Source organism: Dasypus novemcinctus, chromosome 12, assembly GCF_030445035.2.
Source record: "Dasypus novemcinctus isolate mDasNov1 chromosome 12, mDasNov1.1.hap2, whole genome shotgun sequence".
Lineage (NCBI taxonomy): Eukaryota > Metazoa > Chordata > Mammalia > Cingulata > Dasypodidae > Dasypus > Dasypus novemcinctus.
Genome location: NC_080684.1, coordinates 57,550,805 through 57,575,610, shown reverse-complemented (window position 1 = coordinate 57,575,610; position 24,806 = coordinate 57,550,805). Strand labels below are relative to the sequence as shown.

At 34.4% G+C, this 24,806-nt stretch overlaps 1 protein-coding gene across 1 annotated transcript in view; it reads left to right on the top strand.

Annotated features, from left to right (window-relative positions):
- Positions 1–24,806, top strand: part of CAPS2 (calcyphosine 2) — a 53,269-nt gene that overhangs the window by 21,552 nt on the left and 6,911 nt on the right. The window contains exons 8-17 of the mRNA XM_004472971.4: positions 846–913; positions 4,771–4,890; positions 8,943–9,017; positions 9,899–9,994; positions 10,084–10,177; positions 15,285–15,403; positions 16,401–16,477; positions 18,718–18,872; positions 22,805–22,924; positions 23,565–23,661. Of these exons, the coding sequence (XP_004473028.1) occupies positions 846–913; positions 4,771–4,890; positions 8,943–9,017; positions 9,899–9,994; positions 10,084–10,177; positions 15,285–15,403; positions 16,401–16,477; positions 18,718–18,872; positions 22,805–22,924; positions 23,565–23,661 (1,021 nt within the window). The remainder of the gene's footprint in view (positions 1–845; positions 914–4,770; positions 4,891–8,942; positions 9,018–9,898; positions 9,995–10,083; positions 10,178–15,284; positions 15,404–16,400; positions 16,478–18,717; positions 18,873–22,804; positions 22,925–23,564; positions 23,662–24,806) is intronic.

Genomic DNA, 24,806 nt, shown 5'->3' with positions numbered 1-24,806 from the left:
GGGAAGTAACATGCCTTATGGCCTGGTAACTATAAGCTTCTACCCCAAATAAATACCCTTTGTAAAAAGCCAACAGATTTCTGGTATTTTGCATCAGCACCCCTTTAGGTGACTAATACACATGACAATAATTTACATTCTAAAAAGAGAAAAAGCTTTATTTTGACTTCTAAATTTTTTAACCATTTTTACTTGGCTATCAAAAAGACGCATTTCAGTGTCTATAGTTGCATGGTTGCCTGACTGAAATTGAATGCTTACAAATCTTTCCATTTGAGACTACCTAAAAAGTGGTAAAAATATATTAGGATGAGTTGGAAAAGCCAAAAATAGTATGAAGTCAGTTTAATTAAACCAGTAATTGAGAAAATTTGATCAGGTATTATTAATGAGTTATATACATAAAAATTTTAAATTTCTTTTAAGAATACAAGGTTTTGTTTTTTTTTTTAGATTTTTGATGTAGGGCTGAGTAATTAAATTTCTGTTTCAGCCTCTTTTAGTGAATAATATTAAACTGACCTCGCCAGTGGTGGTATTCTTTTTGGGATGGAGTAAAGTACCTTTTGCAAGGCACCTCTTGAGGGATGGGACATCATTGTCTGTTCCTCCTTTATTCTGACTTCATAAAGGGAAAGGACAGCTGGTAGAAATAATCTCATGATGAGTACTAAAATATAAGTGCATTATGTTACAGGAAATAAAATATAATTTAAGTTAAATAATTAGAATTTAAATTTATTAATAATTAATATAGAAATCTATATTCAAGGAGATTGGAAATGTTTGTTTTTACAGCTCCTTGTTCTGTTTTATGGAAGATGAAATTTTCTTTATTTTCTCAGGAAATTGTGGCTGCAGAGAAGAAGAAACAGATGGTTACAGAGCAAGTGATGATAGACTGTCTATCTAGGTGAGAGTTAATGACTGGTAATAGAAATCCATTTAGAAGGTTTTCATTAAGTTTCTTTTTCATGCACAACTCTCATATCCTTGATGAGTCAAATGGAGTACTCAGAAGTTCCCAAATATTCTCTGTTCACTTTTGTTATTATTGTTTTAATAATTTTTTCTTGGGGCTCTTAGACCAATAGAAATATCTAACATCCGTTTATTAAGTATTTAGGTGTAAACAACTGAAAGAGTATTTATTTTCTAAGAACTTACTGGCCATTTGAAAAATATAGTACACATAAAGTGAAACAAAAATGTTTTTATTTTATTCTACAAAACTAAAATTACATATTAAAGAGATGTATGTACCTTTTGGGCACTATACATTCTCTCTAGCCTTGGAATCATCTAGGATCTTGCCATCCTAACTTTGTGTTCCACTTCCATGTTCATTTGGCATTTTAAAAAATTTAATCATGGCAACTGCTGAAAACTCATCTATGTAAATATAGGATATTATTGAAGGAAGGTAATCTCTTGTTGAAACTGTAAACTACATTAATCTAGCAGTTTTCATGGTGTTAAACAGATATTAAGTATCACTGTGTTTCCTTCAAGATGAAAACTGTCACTGTGGTACCCCAGGTTTACTTGGGGCACAGTTGGAGAGCTGTGGTGCTGACTGTCAAGAATTTAAAAATCCAGCAGAGTAAACAATACTTACATATAACCCTTAGAAAACTATACAGACAAGAAACATCCTTTCCAACACTTGTAATTCTCTGTATTTTAAGTAGCTGCCAGTCTAATAAGATGTGAGATGATATGTCATTGTAGTTTTGATTTGCATTTCTCTAATAGCTAGTGATGTTGAGCATCTTTTCATGTGCTTTTTAAGCATTTGTATTTCCTCTTTGGAAAAGTGTCTATTCAAATCTCTTGCCCATTTTTAAAATGGGTTTTTCTTTTTAATTTCGAGATGTAGGATTTCTTTAAATATGCTGGATATTAGGTCCTTATTTGGAAAAGCGGTTCCCAAATATTTTCTCCCATTGCATAGGCTGCCTTTTCACTTTCTCGACAAACACCTTTGAAGTGCAAAAGTTTTTAATTTTGAGGAGGTCCCATTTATCTATTTTTTTTCATAACTTGTGTTTTAGAAGTAAAGACTAATTACTTTTTGAACCTTCATATTTTCCTTCTTTTTGTCTTGCTTTTTGCCTCTGCCAAATGAGCATTAAGTTTTTTTTTCAACCTTAACATTCTCTATGACTATATTTTAATAGAACTGATAAAATATAAAAATAGAATAGATTTCAATTTGGGGTAAATGTCAGCTTTTTAAAAGTGAAATAAAAATATATTAATGTTCAATTTCAAAAAGAAAATTTGGTTCATGAATTCACACTCCTGTGAATAAGAGCTATGACATATTAGAGATGCCCCAAACTTTCCCTGAATAGTCCATTAATTGAAGTAACTCAATAAATTCTTCTGGCTATCAATTGCTATTTCACCTTCATACTGTAAGGCTCATGATACCACCTTTGAAACTGTCTATTCATGTATTCTTTTACTCAGACAATCAACAAATCCATTCAGACTTGAGGTTTTTTCAGGCAAGTAGGAAAAAAGGCAGAGAGCAAGGTTGTTGAAAGATGTGTGGGCAGTTTGTATTTCTATGAATCAAGCTGGATGAGGAGGGAAGAGAGGATATGATGATAGCCTACAACTCCTTGTAGAACAACAACAGCAACAACAGGCCAAAAAATGCACTATGGTGCCCATATTCCTTATATTATTAATTGAGTTTCCTTTCCCGTTATGGCATTATGGTGGACCTTTCAACCTGATGACCTCAAAATCCAATTAATTTCCTAGTCCTGCTGGTATTTCTTGAATCTGTTTCCTCTACTGTCACCTTAGTATAGACTCTTACTATCTTTTCTTGAGCTTCTTTCAGTGCCTCTGATAGGCTGCGCTTCCTCTGGATTTACTCATATTCAGTACAAAATGTAGTAAAAGAGAGATTGAGAGATACAGGCTCAAATATTGAGCCCTTCGATGGTACTTATTAGATTATAGGAACTCTTCTAAGCAACATGTATATATTAACTAATTTATTTAATCTCCACAATAATTTTTTGAGGGCAGTCCCATTATTATCTCCTTCATAAATGAGGAAGCAGGCCTAGAGTTACGTGATTTACAGTATGCCACACAGCTGATTATTGGCATAGGCAAGGTTTGAACCCAGGTAGTCTGGTTCCAGAGCTTATCTCATCCACCAGAGTGTACAGTTCTTAAGTGTGCAGTATATGTCCTACTTCTGTGCCCTTGTCCATAACATTCCTTTGCCTGGAATACCCTTCCTCTCTTCTTCACGTGCTAACTTCTACTTACCTTTCAAGATTACTGCAAATGTCACTTCTTCTCAGATGTCTTCAGTGAATGACTCTTTTCCAGGATTGGCATTCTCTTCTATGTTCTCCCGTTGCCTTTCCATGGAGTTATTATTACTTTATATTTTCATTTACTTTTTTCTGTGTTTTTTCTTATATCATCAGAAATCTGCAGAGTGCTGATTTGTTTGACCATGGTGTTTTGTTTTGCTGAGGCTGCTATTACAAAGTACTAAAGACTGAATGGCTTAAAACAACAGGACTTTATTATCTCAATTCTGGAGACTAGAATATATCTGTATTACTCAGCCAAAGGGGTGCTGATGCAAGATAGCAGAAATCTGTTGGCTTTTATAAAGAGTATTTATTTGGGGTAGAAGCTTACAGTTACCAGGCCATAAAGCGTAAGTTATTTCCCTCATCAAAATCTATTGCCGTGTGTTAGAGCAAAATGGCTGCTGATGTCTGCAAGGGTTCAGGTTCCCTCTTCCTCTCTTGGCTCAGTGGTCCCAGCTTCTTCCAATATCAGCTGAAGGCTGGGATAAATCTCATCTCTCTCCCAGGCTCATTCCTCTCTGGGCTTAGCTTCTCTTTTCTCTCCATAAGGTGAGCTGTAGACTATCAGGCTCTCTAGACTTTGTCTCTGTCCCTGGGGCTTGATTCTCTCTGGGCTCAGCTGCTCTGCTCTCTTCTGTGTGTTTACTTCCTGGGCTCCAGCTCAAAACTCTAACCTCCCTTCTCTGTGCTGTGATTTCTGTGTCCTACTGATGTGGCCCAGTCAAGGCCTTAATCATTATTTAATCAAGTAAAAGTGAAACCTCTGAATCCAATGTAATCTAATATGCCCAGAGGAGCAAACCAGTTTGCAACCATAATCCGGTATCTATTTTTGGAATTCATAAACAATATCAAACTGCTACAAGATCTGACCTAAAATGTGACAGTAATAAATTTATACTTGGTATATGAGATTTTCCAACTACTTGTAAATATGTGCATCCTACAGCAATGCATTATTGCATTGTTTAAAATCCAACCAAGGTTAAGTTGGATTTTAAATTTGGGTACAGGTGGAGGTCAGGTGCAACACAAAAGAATGAGCGAGACCCATGGGTTTGTGCTGTTACTGTGGTTCAAGGATGGAGTGTAGCAGATTTCCATGGGAGTCAAGGATTGGTTAGTTTAAAGCAAATGCCTTAAGGTCCAAGGGCAGTGGGGATGGTTAGCTTATCATTTGGAACCAGCTCTGTGGTTTTGGATAAGGAATATATGTGGTGTGGGTGGTGGCCATGTAGGTGGTATTAAACTCTCGGACAGTTTATGCCCCAGGGCTGGAAAGCTGTTCATAAACTAGGCCAAAGGGCAGTGTTACCACAAGAAGCTTAGTGGAAGTGAGATGGATGCTGAGGTAACACACAAAGTTATGATAACATGATACACATTTAATTGTCAAACTTTGAATTTTCTATTATAGGGCTGTAATTAGTGATCCAGAACAAAATTTAATCACCGAGAAACAAGAAAGTGCTCAAATTCTTCCAGATCCGAAGATAGCACCTTTACGAGTTAGGAAAAGAACACTACATGAAACAAAGTAAGGTATTTTTAATTATATAAAGTGAGGATGCACTAAGAATGTTATAAATGTATTTTTTAAATGTACTAATTGAAAAGCTTTTGTTTTTGCTTCTTTTTCTATATAAAGGAAGGTAGAAGTTTAGGGTTCAGATCTCAGTTGTGCCACCTGAAGATACTGGAACAATACATTACTCTCTTTATCTTCAAGGTTTTTAGTAATAATGACCACAACCTTAAGAAATAATATATAAAAAATGCATAATACATTAATTGACAAATTTATATGTATACAGTATATATTGGATAACTAGATCTAACATGTTAAAATTCATTCTATGTATAATTATTTTTTCATTTTAGTTTGTAGCTTATAAAATGTGTGAATAGGAATGGACTTTGACAGTTTTCTAGTTTATTCCACTTGAATTCCTCAACTACTTCATTGACAGTTGATGGGATAGAAACTCTACCAGTTCCTTTAGTAGCATTTAAAAATTTCAGATTATTGTAATTGTGAGACAGTACTTTCTGAGTGCTTTTATCTCTTGGTATTATGCTTATTTTCTGAAAGTCTTTGTTTTCCTACCTTTAAATATTTGAAGGTATTTTGTATTAGTTTTCTATTGCTGCTGTAATAAATACCACATACTTACTGGCTTATTTATTCCTTACGGTTCTGGCCATCAGAGGCCTGAAATTAAGATGTTGGCAGGGCTGCGTTCCTTCTGGAAGCTTCAGTGGGAGAATCTGTTTCCTTGTCTTTTTCAGTTTCTGGAGACTACCTGCATTCCTTGGTTTGTGGCCCCTTCTTCCATCTTCAAAAACCTCATTTTGAACTTACTGTAAATGAAATGACAAAATTTGGACTCTCTGTGTCTGTCTTCCTTTGTTCAACATTGTTTTTGAGATTACATGTTGTTATTTTTAGTTGTCTTTTTTTTCTAATTGATGTACAATATTCATTGCATAAATATACCATGATTTGTGGTCAATGTTGATGAGTATTTGGCTACTTATAAGTAGTGATGTCATGAACATACCTGTGCATATCTTTTGATGAGTCCATGTACTGATTTCAGCTGAGCATGTGCTTAGAAGTGGAATTGATAGGTCATTTGGTATGCATATTTTCATCTTTAAAAGATACTGATAAGTTGTTTACCAAAGTAGTTGTATCAATTTAGATTCCCACCAGTAGTGTGTGAGAGTTTTAGTTGCACCCCATCTTTGCCAGAGCTTGGTATTATCTATTTTTTTTTTCATTTTTAGTTCTTCTTCTGAGTATGTATTGGCATTTCATTGAGATTTTAATTTGCATTTCACTGGTGACTAAAAAAGTTGGGTACTTTTCCATAAGTTTATTGGCCATCTAGATACCTCTTCTGTGAAATACCCATTCAAGTCTTTTGATTTGTGTTTTTCTTACTGATTTGTGGACCTTATTTTTATACCCTGAATATGAGTCCTTTGTTAGCTATATTTGTTACATGTATCTTTTCCCACTCAGTGGCCACATTTTCATTCTCTTGATGGTGTGTGTGGTTTTTTTTTTTTTTTTTTTTTTTTAGGAGGTGCCAGGGAACTGAACCCAGGATCTCATACATGGGAAGCAGGACCTCAAACACTGAGCTACATCCACTCCCTTGATGGTGCTTTTTGATGAATAGGAGTTCCTAATTTTAATGTAGATGAATTTAACCGATTTCCCCCTATGCTTAGTGTCTTTTTTATCTTCTTTAAGAAATCTTTGCCTACCACAAAGTCATTGTTCCTCTAACTTGTAATGCCACTTATGTGATACATCAAGTCTCTTTGTTCACTTCTATCTGTTATATATTCTCATAATAAGATTATCCAGTCTTAACTGGTATTGCTATATAGTAAATACCTGTACCTTGTTTGCTTTCAATATTGTCTCAGTATACTAGACCCTTTCCTCGTCAATGTAAATTTTAGATATAGCTGCTCTATTTCCATGAAAAATCCTGTAGGAATATTATTAGAGCAATTTGATTTCATTCCCTTCATTCATTCTTCCCAGAGGAGGAGGAGAGAATTCTGCTTCATAAAGTTGGAAGTAGGAATTGGCATGTGTAGGTCAGATCTTCCTTTTCCCTTTTTCATGAGAAACAGCAGCCTGTAGAAACAGCACCCTTTCTGTTCTATGCATGAAGCTTTTATAGGGGCCCTCAATTCATTTTATAGGGGAATGAATGGCTTTGTTTGTATAATTCTAGTGTGAAGCACTTAGATTATTTTTGCTATACACCTAAGCCATGTTCTCCAGCAGCTTTAGCAATATTAAAGCTCATATTTTGGTTTTCATCTTCTGATTCTTGTTTCTGTATTGATTAAGAACTTGAGTACAGGGAAGTGTTGACATCTAATACCCAACATGGCACTGTCATTTTTAAAATGTAAACTGTTTGCCTCTTTTATATTTTCAAGAGGACTCTAAGCTCCTTGAAGCTATAGCTTCAGATTATCACTGTTATTGTGAGTTCTGTTCATCACCGAGAAGCAATGTAATGTAATGGTTAAGAGCATGGTGTTTCTTGGTTCTGCCACTTACTTACTAGCTGTATAGCCTTGGGCAAGTTATTTATGTAAAATTTATTCAGAAAATGGGGATAATAGTACATACTTCATAAAGGTATTGCAAAATTAAATGAGCCAATGCACATAAAGTGCTTTAAATAATGTCTTGCTTTTATGGACTGCTCAATAAATGGTAGCTATTATTGTTGCCATTGTTTTCTCAGCATTTAAAATCATTTCAGGCATATAGTGGGCATTCAAAAAATATTGCTTGGATGAAACAATAAAGTAATACCAGTGGATTGCATTGAATTGGGACAGCTATGCTTTGAAGACTCCATTTTGTGCTCACATGTGCGCATTTGTTCAGCAGGTTCCCCTGTCTCCTAATTGCTTAGGGACCTATATTATACAGTGACATAGAGCTTCAAGATTCCAGTGACCCACACACTTTCCTACTATTACCATTTTTGCAATTTCATTTTACTTGTGGTTTTATAGGAACATCAAAAAGTTAGTTGGAAAGAGGAGAAGAAGTACACCATTGAATCTTCAGTTCTCCTACTATGATTTTTAGTGGTAGGTTGTCAAAGTGAGTATATTTGGGTTTTGCCTCATATGGTTAAACAGAATTCTAGAGCTGCCAGCTTTTGTGAGATCATTTGGTGCTATCTGAAGGCCATAGAGATTAAATAACGTATATGAGGTCTCCCAGCTGTTTGCCGTCTATGCCAAGGCTGGAACCTCATCCAGCGTTCTTTTTCACTATTCTGTTATTTCAGTAAGGAATGTTTGCAGCCACACATATCTGAAAATGTCTCTGATAGTGACTTCAACAAGTTAGAATTTATTTTTCTTATATAACTAGTTGCCTGGAGGTAGGCAGTTTTTGGTTTTGGTTGAGTGACTCACTGGTGCCACAGCTCTGCGCTGACTTTCCTGAGATCTTACTGGCCTTTCCTCAGGGTTGCTCGATGATGGATCATGGGCTCCCCAGCATCCTATCCCTGCCACATTCACAGGCAGGAACTCTTCCCATGCCTTTCTCTTACCAGGATTAAAAAAATCTTTCCTAGAAGCTTATTGGTAGAACAGTGTACCTTAGCCACCACTAGTTGCAAGAGATGGTGAGAAAGCAAGTTCTAGGGTGAAAAGGAGGGAAAAGGGAAGGGGTTTAGACTTGGCTTTCGGGTAGCTCTGCAACAGAGTGAGTCACAAAAGTATTATCGCTGTTCAATATTTATTTTATAGCACTTTAATACTATAGATTCTAACATAAAAATCTTCCATGTACTGTATATTATATCTCAGGGTTATTTCTTCTGTGCCTTTTACTATAGCAATCTGAAAAAAACTCAAATGTTTGTATCTTCACCTTTATCCAGTTTGTGCATTGTTTCAAAAGGTAACTGATTTCTTAGACAAAATATAAATATAACTTTTTTGTACTTTTATCCTTTAAATCAAATGAAGAAAAATTGCTTAAAAATGATTACATTAAAAATTATTGACAAATACATTTCTTAACAGGATAAGAACCCATTCTACATTAACTGAAAATGTACTTTCTCATAAATTACAATTCGATGGTAGAATCATATCAAGGTAATTATGATTTTGTGAAATTTTAAAATTCTATAATTATAAAATTTTTTTATCTTCTCAGAGAGAAATAATTATAATGACACTAGTTAAATTTGTCCCAGTTAAATGACAATTTAAATTGAGAATAATTTTAGTTAATAGATAATTTCTGTTATAAAAATTATAGGAAAGGTGAATCTTTAAGAAAAAGTTTTAATTAGAAGTTATTAAAAAGTGAAATTAAAATGTCTTTAAAAAGGAAACTTAGAAGTGAAATTTATTGAGATATACATGACTACTAGAAGAATCAAAATCATTTAAAGTTATCCTTTATGTAGGCTGCTCTATTTAAGTTCATTTTAATGGTTCAAATTAATAGTAGATTACTGATAAGGGCAGCAAATTGATAAGGAAGTGATTCTTAAACCTATTTCAACCTTATAAACTTCCAGTAATACTTAACAATATTTGATGTTCTTTGTGTCCTATTACTAGGAAAACATGTTTTTTTATTTTCATATTTGGTCAGTAATTTTAAAACTTCAATGACAGTAAGAGACAATGAATGCATATCTTGCAGTGGCTTGCTGCAAATTTAACATTTTTAAAAAGTTTTCCCCTTTATCTTAAAGGTCTATGTTGCATGGGTATATCTACACTGTAATATATTTATATTCATTATTAGTATAAGAAATTTTTTTCCCCATCCAAATCTAAGTTATTAATACATTGATACTTCAGTGAGCCTTGCTATTTTTTTCCTGTGGCTTCCATAATCCTTCCTCATTGGCACAAACTCAGGGGAGTGATGCTAATCCACTTTGCAAGGTACAGTTTTGGTTTATTTAAGTTGGGAATGTTTCTATTATTTAAGTATCTTTGATATCTTTCTATTTCTCTAGAAATGGACGTGATGCTTGTAGAGAGCTAATTGGGTTCTTTTTTACTCACGACCAGTCACTTACTATTTATGAATATCGGCAATTTGGGAAAAATAGGTATGCCGTCAAACATTGTTACAACTCTCAAGATGATTACTTTGGAGAGAAGCTGAATAACTTTACTTATTTTGTCATTTAACTTCTAGAACAAATGTGCTTCCTTTTATTCAAAAAAATGTTTATCATCATCAGCGTGGACGAAGAAAAGGAAACCAATACCAACTTGGCGATTTTTATATTGTAAGTTAAGTGTGTGTGTGTGTACATGTACTAATATTTTACTATCAGATATTAGATTTTGGAAGGATCCTGTGGGGAGCAGGGTTTTTAGTTTCCAATTTATTTCCTCTTCTCCATTCTGAGTGGAGACACTTGAGTGCATGGCTAATGGTTGATCTATCCCCAAGAGGTTTTGCTTCTTAGGTCCAGAAGGTTTGAATCTAAGCATAGCATTTATCCTGACTCCCCCATCACAATTCTGATATGTAGGTAGTCCTTGGAAAAGCTTGTCTCTTGATACTTTTAAAGGCTCTACAAGGCTGTACCATTGGATAAGAGGCTACGTTAAGTGCACCAGAAGTCCTGCTCCCTCTAAAGAGGGTTATCTTCTCAGGATGGATGGTTTCCTCCATTCAGAGGCACTTGGCCTCTGGATGTGTGATATAAGTTTCTGATAACCTTTTCTCCTTGTCATTTCTCATCATGGGCAACTCCTGGCAATGGTGGTTTACAAGGATTCCCTAGAATGGGTTGATCACAGACAAATGCTGCTTACTTCCATTTTTCTTGCTGGTATTTCTTAAAGATGAATCAGAGTCTATTGCAGTTTATATATAGTTCTCTTAACTCTTATACCATTATATTGATGTGTTATCTCATGATAAAAAATTATCTGTAGCATATTACAATTATCTGCAGCAATCATTCATGCACCAAATATATATTCATAGGCTAAGCACTGGGGTTGTGACAGTGAATAAGTTAGACCCCTTCCCTACCTTTGTGGAGCTTACCTTCTAATGGGAAACTCAGGCTTTTAAATAGGTAGTTATGAGGCAAAGTGACTTTCTGTGAAAGGACATATACTATGCAGCCATATAGGAGGAGCAACAAATCCAGTTTTGTGGGAAAAGTGCCAATAAACAAGACCTAGAAAATGAGTAGGAGTTAGATAGGCTGGGATAGGGAAATAGCTGTGGGTAGGAAATTTGTTTACATGTTGAGGAGACAGCAAGTGCAAAGGAAAAAAACAAGGAAGAAAGTGACTTATTTGGAGAACTGAAAGTAGTTCATTCAGTTGGAGTATAGAGTTCAGGATGGGGGTTAGCAAGAGAGGAGTGTGAAGAAAGTAAACTGGGGCTTAATTAAGAGCAGCTTTATGTTAAGGACCCATTCCCTACCATCTGAAATGTACTGGAAAGTCACTGAAGGATAAGGGGGGAGGATAGACTAGGGAGAGGTGGTATGATCAGGTTTGTGATTTAGAAAAATCACTCTGGTTATAACATAGGGAATGGATTGAAGGGGTGCAAGACTAGTTGCACAAGTACCACAGTGTGCTGCCTTATGTTAATCTAGGAGAGAGGTTATGTCAACCTGGATTAAGCAACTGACTGTGATTATGAAGCTAATTAAAACAATAAAAAATTTTGGTAGGTAGAATCAATAAATAGGACATGGTGACCAATTAGATGAGAAGGGGTATGGAAAAGCTTTGCATCCTAATCTCAGATTAAATGCATCATAATGTTTCACACAAGCATGCCTCTTGAGATGTAGAGAATATCAGCTCTCATTCCCATTTCACAACTTGTAAAAAAAATGTTTAGTTCTACCCCAAGATTAAAGTTACCTCCAGGTCTGAGCTACTGCTTCCAATAATTTAGTATAGTTTATTGTGTATTCTCACTATCTCCATTCTATATTAATTTAAACCACATATGGAACTCTATTCCTTTTTTGATTTCCAAGGGAGGAAGGGAGGGAGTGAGGAAGGAAGGAAGGAGGGAGAGATGGAGGGAGGGAGGGAAGGAGGGAAGCTCTGTGCATGTGCATATATAATGATTTGTGTATGTACAGACATTTTGAAAGGATTATGGAAGGAGGTTTATATTTCACCAATATAAGCAACTTGAAATTATTAGACATTCCTATTCTTAAAAATGTACGTTCCTTGGGTATTTCCCATGGCAAAGGTTTTCCTATCTATTTTTTGATCCCCTCCACCTCTTGCCTCTCCACAGACATCTTCCATTTCTTAGTGCAGGAACATTCAGCTCTTCTCCCCTGACCCTCACATACACCTTTGTTGTTGTTGTTCTCTTACTTTCAGACACTGCTCTGGAACTTATCTTTTAATTTCCAAAAGCCATATTAAGGTTTTTTTCTTAAACAGAGACACTCCACTCCCTAAGACATTTTGGTGTCTGCTTAAATAAACATGCCATGTGCCCATAGACATATCTGCATGAAAGTGCATCCACATATGTATTCATTCATATGCATGCACATATACCTCTGGATGCACTACACAAATCACATAGATATACTCTTGTCCATATAGCTATACATGTAAATATTCAAATAGATATGCACACATATGCTTTTATGTATATCTCAGCTACACATATTACATATTCTCTCTACCTCTAGAGGGATAGATATTATATATATATATATTCAGATATAAGTAATGGAGTTGAAAAACCTATGATTGATATCTAAAGGCTTTCTTCAAATGCTCATCGTAATAATTATTTACAGTAGACTGTGAAACTTTTCAATCTTACTTTCCATTGTCTAGATGCAGCACAAGCAGCCTGTAGCCACCTGCATGCCCCAGGACACAAGTTAAAATGTATCAGACCTCCCCACAGGGAAACCATGTACAGATTATATAGTAGACTGTAATTTTCTCCAGGCTATACACTTCCTTCCTATAGTATCATCACCAGATTCCATTTATGTGCTTCATATGACCCTAGCAGAAACTCTGTTATGAAATGTCTTTGTTATGAGACCCATTATATTGGCCCTCATTTTCTCGCCTCTTTGTGGAGTGCTGTCTTAATTCTCCCAACTTCAGCCTTTGGAAACCCTCTCCTGTTTGTAAGTCCAAATAAAGCTCATGTCTGATTCAGCGCCAAGTGTATTCTTTGGTCTTGCAGCCTCACCGACCAATGCCCTTCAGGAGATGGGTTGGAACAGATGTCAACTCCGAATTCTTTAGGATAGGTCCAAGGCTGAAATTTCTGATTAAAGTGATATTAAAGTGTTGAGCCCAAATTCTTTAGACTGGAAATACTGGAAAGAGTGGAGGGTGTAATCTTGAGGAAGAATGCCTTCTGATCCCTGAAACCCTCAGTTCTCCCTTTTAAGACCTCCAACGTATTGGCTGAGGCTCCCATGTTATTGAGGGCAATTTCCTTTACTTAAAGACAGTGGATTTAATTTAGCTGGGAGTAATATATCAGAAATGGATTGGCTTTTATAATAGGAATTTATTAGGTTAAAAGCTTACAGTTCTGAAGCTGTGAAAATGTCTAAGTCAAGGCATTATCAGAGATGCCGTTTCATGGAAGGTTGGCTGCAGGCGATCCTGGACTCCTTGTATGTGGCTCTCTGGTCTGGGTCTCTATTCCAGGCTGCTACTCCTGGCTTGTGTTCTCCTTGAGCTCCACTGTGGGTGATCACGCATATGACTCGTCTGTCCACTCTCTTCTGGCTCTTCTGGACCTTATCCCTCTCAGCCTCTTGGGGGCCTCTTTACATGCCTCTGTGATCTGCAGATTCCAGCCCCTGTCTCTGGGACCTCTCTCTCAATCTCTCAAGGTTTCTCCATCTCTGCTGCTTTTCCTCTGTGTGTCTATTTGTTTATTCCTCTGATTATAAAGGACTCCAGTAAGAGGATCAAGACCCACCCTGAGTCATTCCTCATTGAAGCAATCCACTCAAAGGTCCGCCCCCCCCAACTGACACCCAAAGGAATGGATTAATTCCCAGGACATGACTTTTTTCTGGGATCCACAAAAAGTTTCAGATTGTCGCAACTGATTATAAATGCTAATCTCATCTCAATGAAATACCTCCATAGCAGCAACTGGGCCAGATTTTGACCAAACAACTAGACACCATAACCTAATCAAATTGTCAGGTAAAATTAGCCATCATGTATGGATATGTTAAAATGTCCTAAAAATAACCTCTTATCCTAGAGATACTTGGTGGAGATAATCTATTTTACCCTTTTCTTTGTAATTATCTGATGATAATTACAAATATAAAACTACCTTTTATTGGGGGAGAAATATGTTTTTCAATTGCATATCAATTTATTTTTCATTTGTTCAGTGGTATTAATTTATGTTTACATATATGATATACCTCTGTTTCTGTTTGGAACAAAAAAGACTTTAAGATACAAGGTGTCAAATCTTTTGGGCCAAATAAAATGTACTATTTGCATTTACTTTAATGGTTCTGCCTTGATTCACTTATAATCTCAGTTTTGGATGCTAATTAAGGCAGCAGTTTGACTTCTCACAAATACAAAAATTCAAAAACTGTTAGAAAGCTGCTAGTACTAAAAATAGAAGGTAATAGATCTTCAATACAGTGCTTCCAACCTTTTTTCCCAATTGTTTTAGCAGAAAACAAAAATATTTGTGCAGCACACCATGGCAATAGGAAGCTGCTCAAAAGTGGAAGCTACAGACAAGCTCTGCTTGCCCCTAAACTCACCCAGAAAATCTGGAACTCAGCTGGAACCTTCGCTTTTCAGTGCTTACTACCATCTTAATTGAAAAAATTTTTAAGTTCTTACTGACATGTCTGGCCATATTTAGTTGAGCAATTCAGCAATTGAAACTTCTTTCCAAGTTTGGATTAAGGGTTTTTGATAGGAATTTTTTCATTGAAGTCTTGATGTTCTAATTAGGTTAAAATTAGGTTTAAAATACCAGTTGAAGGGGTGTGAAGAATCTATAACAGTTCATCAACCTGTGGATCAATAGCTCTATTTCTGTATTTAGGAATGTCATAATTGTGTTTGAGTTAAATTGTTCTTCTAATTTTCATAAGTAATCTGAGTTTTTCACATTCTAAGTTTTTACATGGATCATTAAATTGCAGATTGTTTTAATTGAGAAATTGATTGAGGAATTAGTTCTTTTACTTTCTTACAGCATTAACTAAAGCCTGTGTGGTTTCTAAATATTAATCTTTAAATATTTTTTTATCATTATAAAATATGTTACATTATCAAAATTGAATATTTTAAATAACGTTAATCATATTTTACTTCTTATATACTTTCTAACTTTAAGTAATCCTCTGCCAATTTCTTTAGGGTGCTAACTTGACATTTTTGAGTTCTGATCATCCCAGCCTTCCAAAAAGCATAAAAGAAAACACATTATTTATACTTCGAATCACGAATATTGATCAGATAGCTTTGGATTCTCTTAAGTAAGTCCAACACGAATTTGTCATTTTGACAGTAAGTGAAAACATTATATTTTATCTTAAAATGAGAATCTAGCCTAAAGCATTTTGACTTTAGTGAAGGCTTGTGATTATTAGACACATAGCTTTATGTGTCTATTTTATATGCTAACTTGTACTCATATACACTCTGTATGAGAATGGTTACAATGAATTAAAGATTAAATAATATTCTATTTTATGTTAATTTAAAGATAATTTATTTTTATGTCTTTGCTATAACACTTTTATCATATGTTATTGAATAAAGAAATTTTACAAGGTAGGGTATCAATACAATATTAAAACAAATTTTCCCACATTGTTAGAGTGATACTCTTTTTAACCTAAAAATAAAATCTTGGGTCCCAAATGATAAAAGTATTCACTGATTGATGCTATGCATAATGATAAAAAAATACTATAAATCAGAAATACTTTTAAATTAATTTGAGTTTTTTTAATCAGTAAAAGTATATCCTATTTTTACAGTGTTTTGGGTTTTTTTTGGTCCTAAATATAATTGAAAATGACAATATTGGTATCCTGTATGTGCATTAGAAGCCCATTGCTTTAACCTCTGTTCCTTTGTCATTTTCTCTATAAATAAAAATGAATTTAATTTTTTTGGTTTTTAAAAATAACATTTTTCCACTTTCATGCCATGCAGAGTAACCCTGTAAGTTAGTTTTTATTATGTATTTTAAAAGAACATTGGAATGCCTACAAAAAATGAATACAGTATTTAAAGGTAGTTCTTAGATGGTTTTTAGGATTTTAATTAATTTAAGAACTAAATTAATTAAAAGCATAATTAATCCTTTTGGGGGGTAACACAGCAGACAAATGTGGGACCTGATTAATCTCTTAGCACTTTTCCCAAACTTTGAGGTTTTCTAATCAGGTAAAAGTTTAGAGTCTAAGCACTAGAGATTGTAAGACAGTATATTTTTATCACTGTGAACATGTATGTCCATTGTAGAACTACTTCAGTGGAGCATGAGGATGAGGTAACCAGTCAAGAGTGCAATGATAAGTTGATCTTCAAGGCTGTTCAAGGTATGTATTATTACTACAATCTCAGGTAGTTTTACTTTTCAACCATTTTCTTTGTAATAAGTAAAGCAGAATTTCTAGATATTTTAAAATTTTGTGACACTTGATTAATTTTTCCTATATTCTTATCTTTTAGAAATTAAAATATATATTCTTAAAAATTTAAAGAAGTTTTTCTACTTTAACAATGCTGTCTGACTGAATAACTAATATTATGCAAATTATGAACCTAAGAATTTTAGAAAGCACTAGAAAGTGTGCGTTTTATAGATGAACTGGATAAAATGTAAAAGTGATTTTTATGATATTTTGTCTTATGCATTAGGTGATATCCTAAAGAGATATGTGATAGCCTAAGGTAGAAGAAAAAAACAATAGACTGGGAAATAGATCCATGTTTGGCTCTATCAATCATTAGGCATATGATCTTTTGAGTAAATTCCTTATATTGCTCCTTCATCTCTAAAATAGGATAATACTACCTGGTTTATTGGCTTCCAGGGTTGTTTTGGGAAATAAATGAAATATATGTGGGCTTTGCACATGAAAACATTTAACAAAGTTAAGATGTTAGCACAGAGTGTGAAGCAATACTGCTTATATTGAATCCTCCTCCCCTTTTACAAAGCTATTGCCTTTCATTACAATATTAGGATAAAATTTTGACTCAGTCATAATATGAATAAAACTTAGTGTTACTGTCATTGTGAAGTAATCAGCCTTAATAATTGAGTAGATTAAATATTATATGTATTTATTACATAATATATATTTTTTAAATTGAATTTTTCTACTCAATCTGTTCAAGAACAGTAAATCAGGTGAAAGTAATTCCCCTTCTAATCTTTGAATACCCATTAGAAGCCCTAATACGTGAAACTATTCCAAGGTTTTGTCATGTTTCACTGAGAATTTTTTTACTTACTTTCTAGGATGTTATTATTCCTGAACACATTGAGTATGCACATTAGCTAATGACACCAGTTTACTAATTTTATACTTAGCTTATGTGCCAAACACTATGCTAAACTCTGGGGGTTCAGTAATGAGGATTATTATCATGATGATTAATATTTGTTGTGCATTTACTATGTGGGAAACCCAGAATCAACTACTTAACATGTCTTAAGACAAGGTTGTGTGATTATTTGCTGTTCACAGAGGAAGATACTAAGGACTGAAGTTACATAACTTGCCAAAAGTCATGAAATTAGTTAGTGTGACTAATGAAAATATAACCCAGACTGTTTTTAGAGTCCACGCTTATAGCCACTATATATACTAGACTCAAAATAGACAATTTTTGTGCCATTTTTGGATCTCATAATCTAGAAGTGAGAAAGGAATTAAATAAGTAATCATAGAACTCAACATACACTTTAAATTTTTAAAATCAATCCTAATTTATTAGGTAAAGATGATAAAGGATGCACAGTGAAAAGGCTAGAAAGAATTTTAAAATTGTCTGGTACTTGAATTCCCAAATATGTTTGATTGCATTGTTAGGAAATAATTCTTTATTTTATAATGGTTAATATAATAGATCAAACTTTGGCAGTGACATTTGTTCTTTTCTCTAATGTATTGTCTAATGCCTGATTTATTGAAGCATTGTATTTTCTGAAGTAAAGATGGTACAAACTGCGTTAACTGAAGTCACTGAGATACAAAGAAAATGTTAGGGCCCTAATAATGTAACCTTTATGAGTTATTAAAGGGCTATTTTAAATGTATGAGTATAGGTTAGGATTCCAAAGCCTTGATGCTATTTAATAGAGAATTTGTAATTTTGCAGTTTTTAAGTATTTCAGAGATTTGAAATCGGTAATTTTTGAGCAATTTGCCTGGCATCAGTTTTGTAATTTAGTCAGTAAAAACATAGAGAGGAAAGGGATTAAAGATGTGGGGTTGGTTAGGTAAGTAAGAAGCCTGGAAAATAAAAACTGAGATTTATTTATAACATGTAGTTTATTTTCATGGTGATAAAGAGAAACAAATTCTTTGCTGATGTTTAAAATACAATACTTTCACCACACGGTGGTGCTATAGTTCTGGTATATTTTCTTTAATAAAAGCATTCTATTTTCCAAAGTATTTTGTCAGTCATTCACATGATTTGGCAGAATATTCACTTCTGTCTTTTAGTTACCTTGATCCTAGTTTTCATACAAGTGAGACAACAGCAGTTTAATACATTTGTGCATAGGAACATTTCATTTCCCTTTTCTCTTCTTGCTAAACAGATGTGCTAAAAGAAAACCTACATAAAAAAGGTGTTCGTATTTTGACTGGATTGGGAAAATACTTTAAACAATTGGACGAGGAAGGAAATGGACTTTTAGATAAGGCAGATTTTAAGCAAGCTCTAAAAATATTTCACATAGAAGTGTCTGAAAAGGTATGTACCAAAGATAATTTTCTACAGTGAATATTATTACATGGCATTATTCACTTTTCTACTAAAATTTTAGTGTCTACCCTGTCTTCTCCTCTTTCTTTATCCCATTTTCTCATTATTGTTATAATGAACCACTTACATAATAAGCCACTAACAAGTTCTTTTAATTTTAAAAATTTCAACATTTATTATGAGTTCACTAACGGGATATTGTGATAAGCTCTGAGATAACGCACGCTCTGTACTTCGAAGGTCCCAGTTATCCAAGGAGAGTAATATATGAATGATCATAAAACAATATGATAATGTTATATAGAGGATGTTTTTGGGACACCTGATAAGTAACTAATTCCAGAAATGGGGGCAAGGGAAGGAAGGAAGATCATGGAAGGATTATTGGAGGAGGATACATCCAAGTTGAGTTTTGAAGGATGTGCAGGACTTAACCAGACAAGGGAGGAGGAGGAGCATGGACCAGAAAATGGCTATTCTCTGAGAAGGAGAAGGACATGTAAAGGCTTGGAGGTGAGAGAGTATGGCCTGTTCCAGAAACGGAATGAATGGTTCACTTCCCACTGTGGAACTTTCACACTCACGGTTCCCTCCACTATGAGTAATCGTCCACTAGATTCTGTTATGGCCGAGTTTTCTCATCATTCAGGCCATAGCTTTCTCCACTGAGAGAGCTGCCTTGACATTGCAGTCTAAAGGAACATCCCTCTTTCCCCTGGTATTTACTATACCGTTTTTATTTTCTTCACACCACTCTCTATAGGTGTTTCCAGGCTCTCCCTGATCCTAGATCGTAAGTCCATTAAGGGCAGAGAACTTAAGCTTTTGGTTTCCTGTACTATTTCCAATCCTAGAACAGAACGTATCACACAGCAAGTGTAGTTGATGGATTAATTTGAATGGATGGAAATGGGTGGATGGATGGGTGGAAGGAAAGAAGGAAAGAAAGAAGGAAGGAAGGAGGGAGGAAGGAAGGATGGGAGAGAGGGAGGGAAGAACAGAAAAGAAATAAGCCTAGAAGGATAGTTGGGTCCAGTACACTGAAGGCTTCCATGCTTTGCTAAGAAGTTTGGCTTTTATTTTAGAAATAAGGATTTCTGATAAGGGAGTCTCTTTCATTTTTCTCTTTTGTTGCAAATGATCTTGTCACAATATGCAGTGTATTTTCTTGAAGGGAACACTGAAGCTTGAAATTATGAGATCCAACTTCCAGCTCTAGACTTACTATTTGAACCATGTGATTTTGGCCAGGAATCTTAACTTTTCTGATTGATTAGGGTCTGTCTGCACAAGCCAGAAATACCATCCATTGTTAGAGTTGGCTTGAAGCTCAAGTGTGAAAATACATGGGTACTTGCCTTACGAATTGTAAAATTCTGTGCCAGCATGATACTGCCTATCACTATTGTGACTTACCTGTCTTCAGTGTTTTCCGTGATATTTAATCTTGTTGTCTATCTAGTGACATACGCTAGGGATCACCCTTTTTTCCTAAGGGGTTAAAAACAACAGTAGAACATTAGAAAGCCTGTGTCTTTTCCCATAATCTCACAGGTAAATAGAAACCAAGATAGAATTAGAACCCAGGTAATCTGGCTCAATCACTAAGTGCTTTTTTCTTCAGCAGTGGTTGATTGACTAAGTTTTTATGATTGGGTTTAGAAATAAAAGCTAAAATAATTATATAAGACTTCTAGTCTAGGAAGAACATATATTATAAAAATATGTTAACTGCTTCTTTCTCTCATGTATTTTAATAGTCTCTGTTTTTATTCCTGTAATATCACTGGAAAATGCCCCATGCAATGGTAAGCAAAAAAGAGCCCTTAAATAAGAGCAGATGATTTGCCAAGCTGGGTCTAATGGTGTAACCAAAGAATATTTGTAGAAAGGCATAGTTGTTCTCCCTGATTTGAAATTTAAAAAAATGATATACATTCTAAATAAGCTAACTTATATATAGTTATTATTGAATTTACCTTAGTATTTTTCAACTGATACCATTTTCTGTCCATATCTTAGAAAAATTAAGTTATATAGGTTTGTTATAACATATTAAATTATTTAATTTTTATAAACTTTAGAGAGTATATTCTAATTCTAGCATTCCTTCCATGAGTTGGGTGAACATATCTGTCTTGTATCCATATTTCTCATTATTTTAGATTTCAAGCTCAATTCAATTACACAGACACTTAAAATCTATATTGGTATGTACGGGTTTTACAATAGCCAAAAAAATGTATAGATTGTTGAGAATTTGAAGGAGGTAGCACATCTTGAGATTTAGTTTTACTATTTGAAAAAATAGGAGGAAGTGGGAGAGAATATTTTTTAAGTAACCATTATTTGCCAAGCACCTTGCTAAGTATTTTATTTACATTCTCATTTGAAGTTAACAAATTGAATGAAGCATTGAACTTATTTCCTGATTTTAAGAAAATTCCATGCTGTAAGTAATTTTGAATAGAATATTCATTTAAACAGGATTTTGCCAAAAGAAGTAAATGGAAATGGTAAAGTAAACAGACAGCATATTGGATATATGCAAACTAACACTTTTCAGTGTAAATTATGGAATATTGGAGTTTCTATACTTTTAAGCACAAAGGCTAACAGATACTATTAGTAGTCAAAATATTTGGGGCTTTGGGGTACTCCAGAACCTGAAATAACTTGAATTATCACGGATCTAATAAATAAATGTTCAATACAGAATAAATGGTAAGCATATTTTTTGTATGGAAAAGGATTTGAACTTAAGATAAATTTGTGGCTTACTGGCACTCCTAATGGTTCTAAACTTTAAAGAACTATTTACAAAGAGTTCTTTCAAATAGCACATAGTGCCTTTATGACATGATTAGATTTTTTTTTTAAAGATTTATTTTATTTATACCTCCCCGCGTCCCCCAGTGTCTGCTCTCTGTGTCCATTTGCTGTGTGCTCTTCTGTGTCTGCTTGTATCATCATTAGCAGCTCTGGGACCTTCCGGAGTGGGAGAGAGGCGATTACTCTCTTGCGCCACCTCAACTCCCTGTTCTGCTATGTCTTCTTATTTTCTGTGCCTCTGTGCCTCTTATTGTGTCATCTTGCTGTGCCAGCTCTCCGTGTCGGCTGGCACTCCTACGCAGAGCAGTTTTCCCACATGCAGCGGCATTCCCACACAGGGTGGCTGAGATGGTTAGGCTATTGTGTCAACTCAGCCAGGTAATTGTGCCCAGTTGTTTGGTCAAGCAAGCACTGGTCTAACTGTAATACCAGGGCATTTATGGATTTTAGTCACCATTGACTTTACTGCAGTGGTAAATTATAGATAGCTGGTTATAATTACATCAGTCAGGAAGATTGCCATCAGCAGTGAGTGATGCTTGACCGAATCAGTTGAATCCCTTAAAAGGAGAATTGATTCCAGCATTTAGAGAGAATTTCCCAGCTCATCTTTGGACAGCCAGCATCTCCCAGAACTCATCAAGAACCTTCATTGGACTTCCATTGCTGCCCCTGGTTTCAGCCTGCCTGCAGAACCTAGACTAGTACATCCCCACAGCTGCATGAGAGACTCTTATAGAATCACATACTATTGACAGATAATCTCTTGTTGATTCTGTTTCTCTAGAGAACCCTGACTAATACAGAGGCACTCGTTTGCGGGGCAGCATTCCCATGTGGGCCAGCTTGACTTCACCAGGAGACCTTGGGTATTGAACCCTGGACCTCCTATATGGTAGATGGGAGCCCAATTGGTTGAGCAACATTTGTTTCCTGATTAGATTTTTATATATGACCTTTTAGAACTTTCTTATTAAGTGAGCTGCCTTTTGAGGCCTACAAAAGAGGTAGTGAAATACCAGTAGGATAATTTTTGTTGTGGTCCAATATAACTTAAAGTTGTGATGGTGATCTATGATTATTTCCAGGATTTTGATTCATTGTGGCTAATTCTGAATGACAATAACAATGATAAGGTTGATTATGGAGAATTTACACGTGCCATTATTGGTGAAATGAATGAATTTAGGAAGTCATTTGTTCGAAAGGTAACTTTGTTAAATAATTTTTTTAATTGTTACTTTTAATAGATTGTGACACTCATTTTTTCAAAGCCTTAATGAATTACCATATAAGATATTTTAAACTATTTACACATAATGTATGTTGGGTGTAGTAAAATACAAACACCTACACATACAAAACTATCCAGAGTAAAGGGAAAGCACTTATGCCCATGCTGGGTCTAATGGTGTAACCATTGAAAAGTATTTCACTTTCTCATTGATTTTAGTGATGAAATACTTGCAAGTTTACTTCTTTATCAAAATAGTTCCCCTAGCAGTTTTGTCTTGGCTGGTTATTGGTTTCATATGAATCCGAAAGCTGGAAGTTAACTTAGAGGCCATTTACCCTAATTTTTTAGTTTATGGAAGAGGAAAGCTTGGGAATTGGGCTTAGGTTTTTTTCTCAAGATCAGGATGTTAGAAAGTGGCAGAGTTGACACTTGAGTAAAGGTTTGCTAATATCTTGCTCCAGTATCTTTCTTCATATATTCATGCTTCCAATATATGTTTAGTACTGTTAAACTGTTCTTGTGTAACGCTAAGATATAACCTACTACAAAATAGAAAATTAGGTTCTCATGTCCAATGCTTTCATAGAAAAAAAAACCATTTCTTTCTTTAGGCATTTATGAAACTGGATTTCAACAAAACTGGCAGTGTGCCTATCATAGACATAAGAAAATGTTATTGTGCAAAGAAGCACCCACAAGTAATTTCAGGTAATTATTGTGAGTCAGTGTGCATGACATTTCTAAAATGTTAGTTAATAAAAGTAATATCCTTAAAATATATTAACTTTTAGTGTGGAAGTAAACAATTAAAGTGTGGAAATGAACAATTCTTTTATTAAACCAGCAATCGGAGGGCTAGTTGCCCTCATTTAAAGATTCCAAGGTCTCTTGTGTGTGCTTATTTTTTTTCTTTTATGTTTATTATTGAGATAGAACTTTTATTTCCTGCTTAGGAGATTGTGAGAGATTTGAATTAGAAAGAATAGAATAGACTAGATTTAGAGAATAAATAATTACATTTGTAGTTCTCTGAGTTTTACTTTACCTGCTTAGACAGTTATCTATAGTCAAGGATTTAAGGCACAGTATACAGGAGAATCTTTTTTTAGGTATGGAGCTGTAGATATAATGAACATACATGTAAGCATCAAAATTTAGGCATATAGTAAATGTCTCAAAGAAATCCTAGAGATTCGTTTAGTACTATATTTGTTTAACTATTTTTATATAATTAATTTATAAATGTATTGTTATTATAAAGAAGGTATTTGACCACCCAACTCTCCTCTTTCCATTATGTTTCCCTGGTAGAAGTAATTATTACTATTGTTTAACATATATACTAGCAGTCATTTCTCAGTGAACATATTCAATATATATATCTTACCTATAAATATCAAATACTTTTGGAAGATTCTTTTCTGACATGCAAGGTGTGCTATACATATTGATATGTAGTCTGCTTTTTTCATAATAATATGTTCTGGAGTTCTTTCAATTTTAATCCATGAAACAATCTTTTAATTGTGAAGTAAAAAAACCAGAATTCTTTACAAAGATTGAAGCTAATGGTCACTAGCTTTCCAATTTCTAATTATCTCTATTTCAGATCAAAATACTTAAATTTGCCTACCACTGACTTTAAATGAACTATAGCTGCTCTAGGAAAATTTCTAGTATTATTTTTTCCCTTTTGCCCATGACATTTTTTGTCTTTTTTCCTTTAGTTATACTAAATATAGGAACAAAAGAGTTTAATTATTTAAAAATTAGGTGATTTCAGCAATTTGTATTTTTTCTCATTGTCTTCTCCCCCCTGATTATCTTAAGTAGTTTTCAGGTTATTAAGCCAT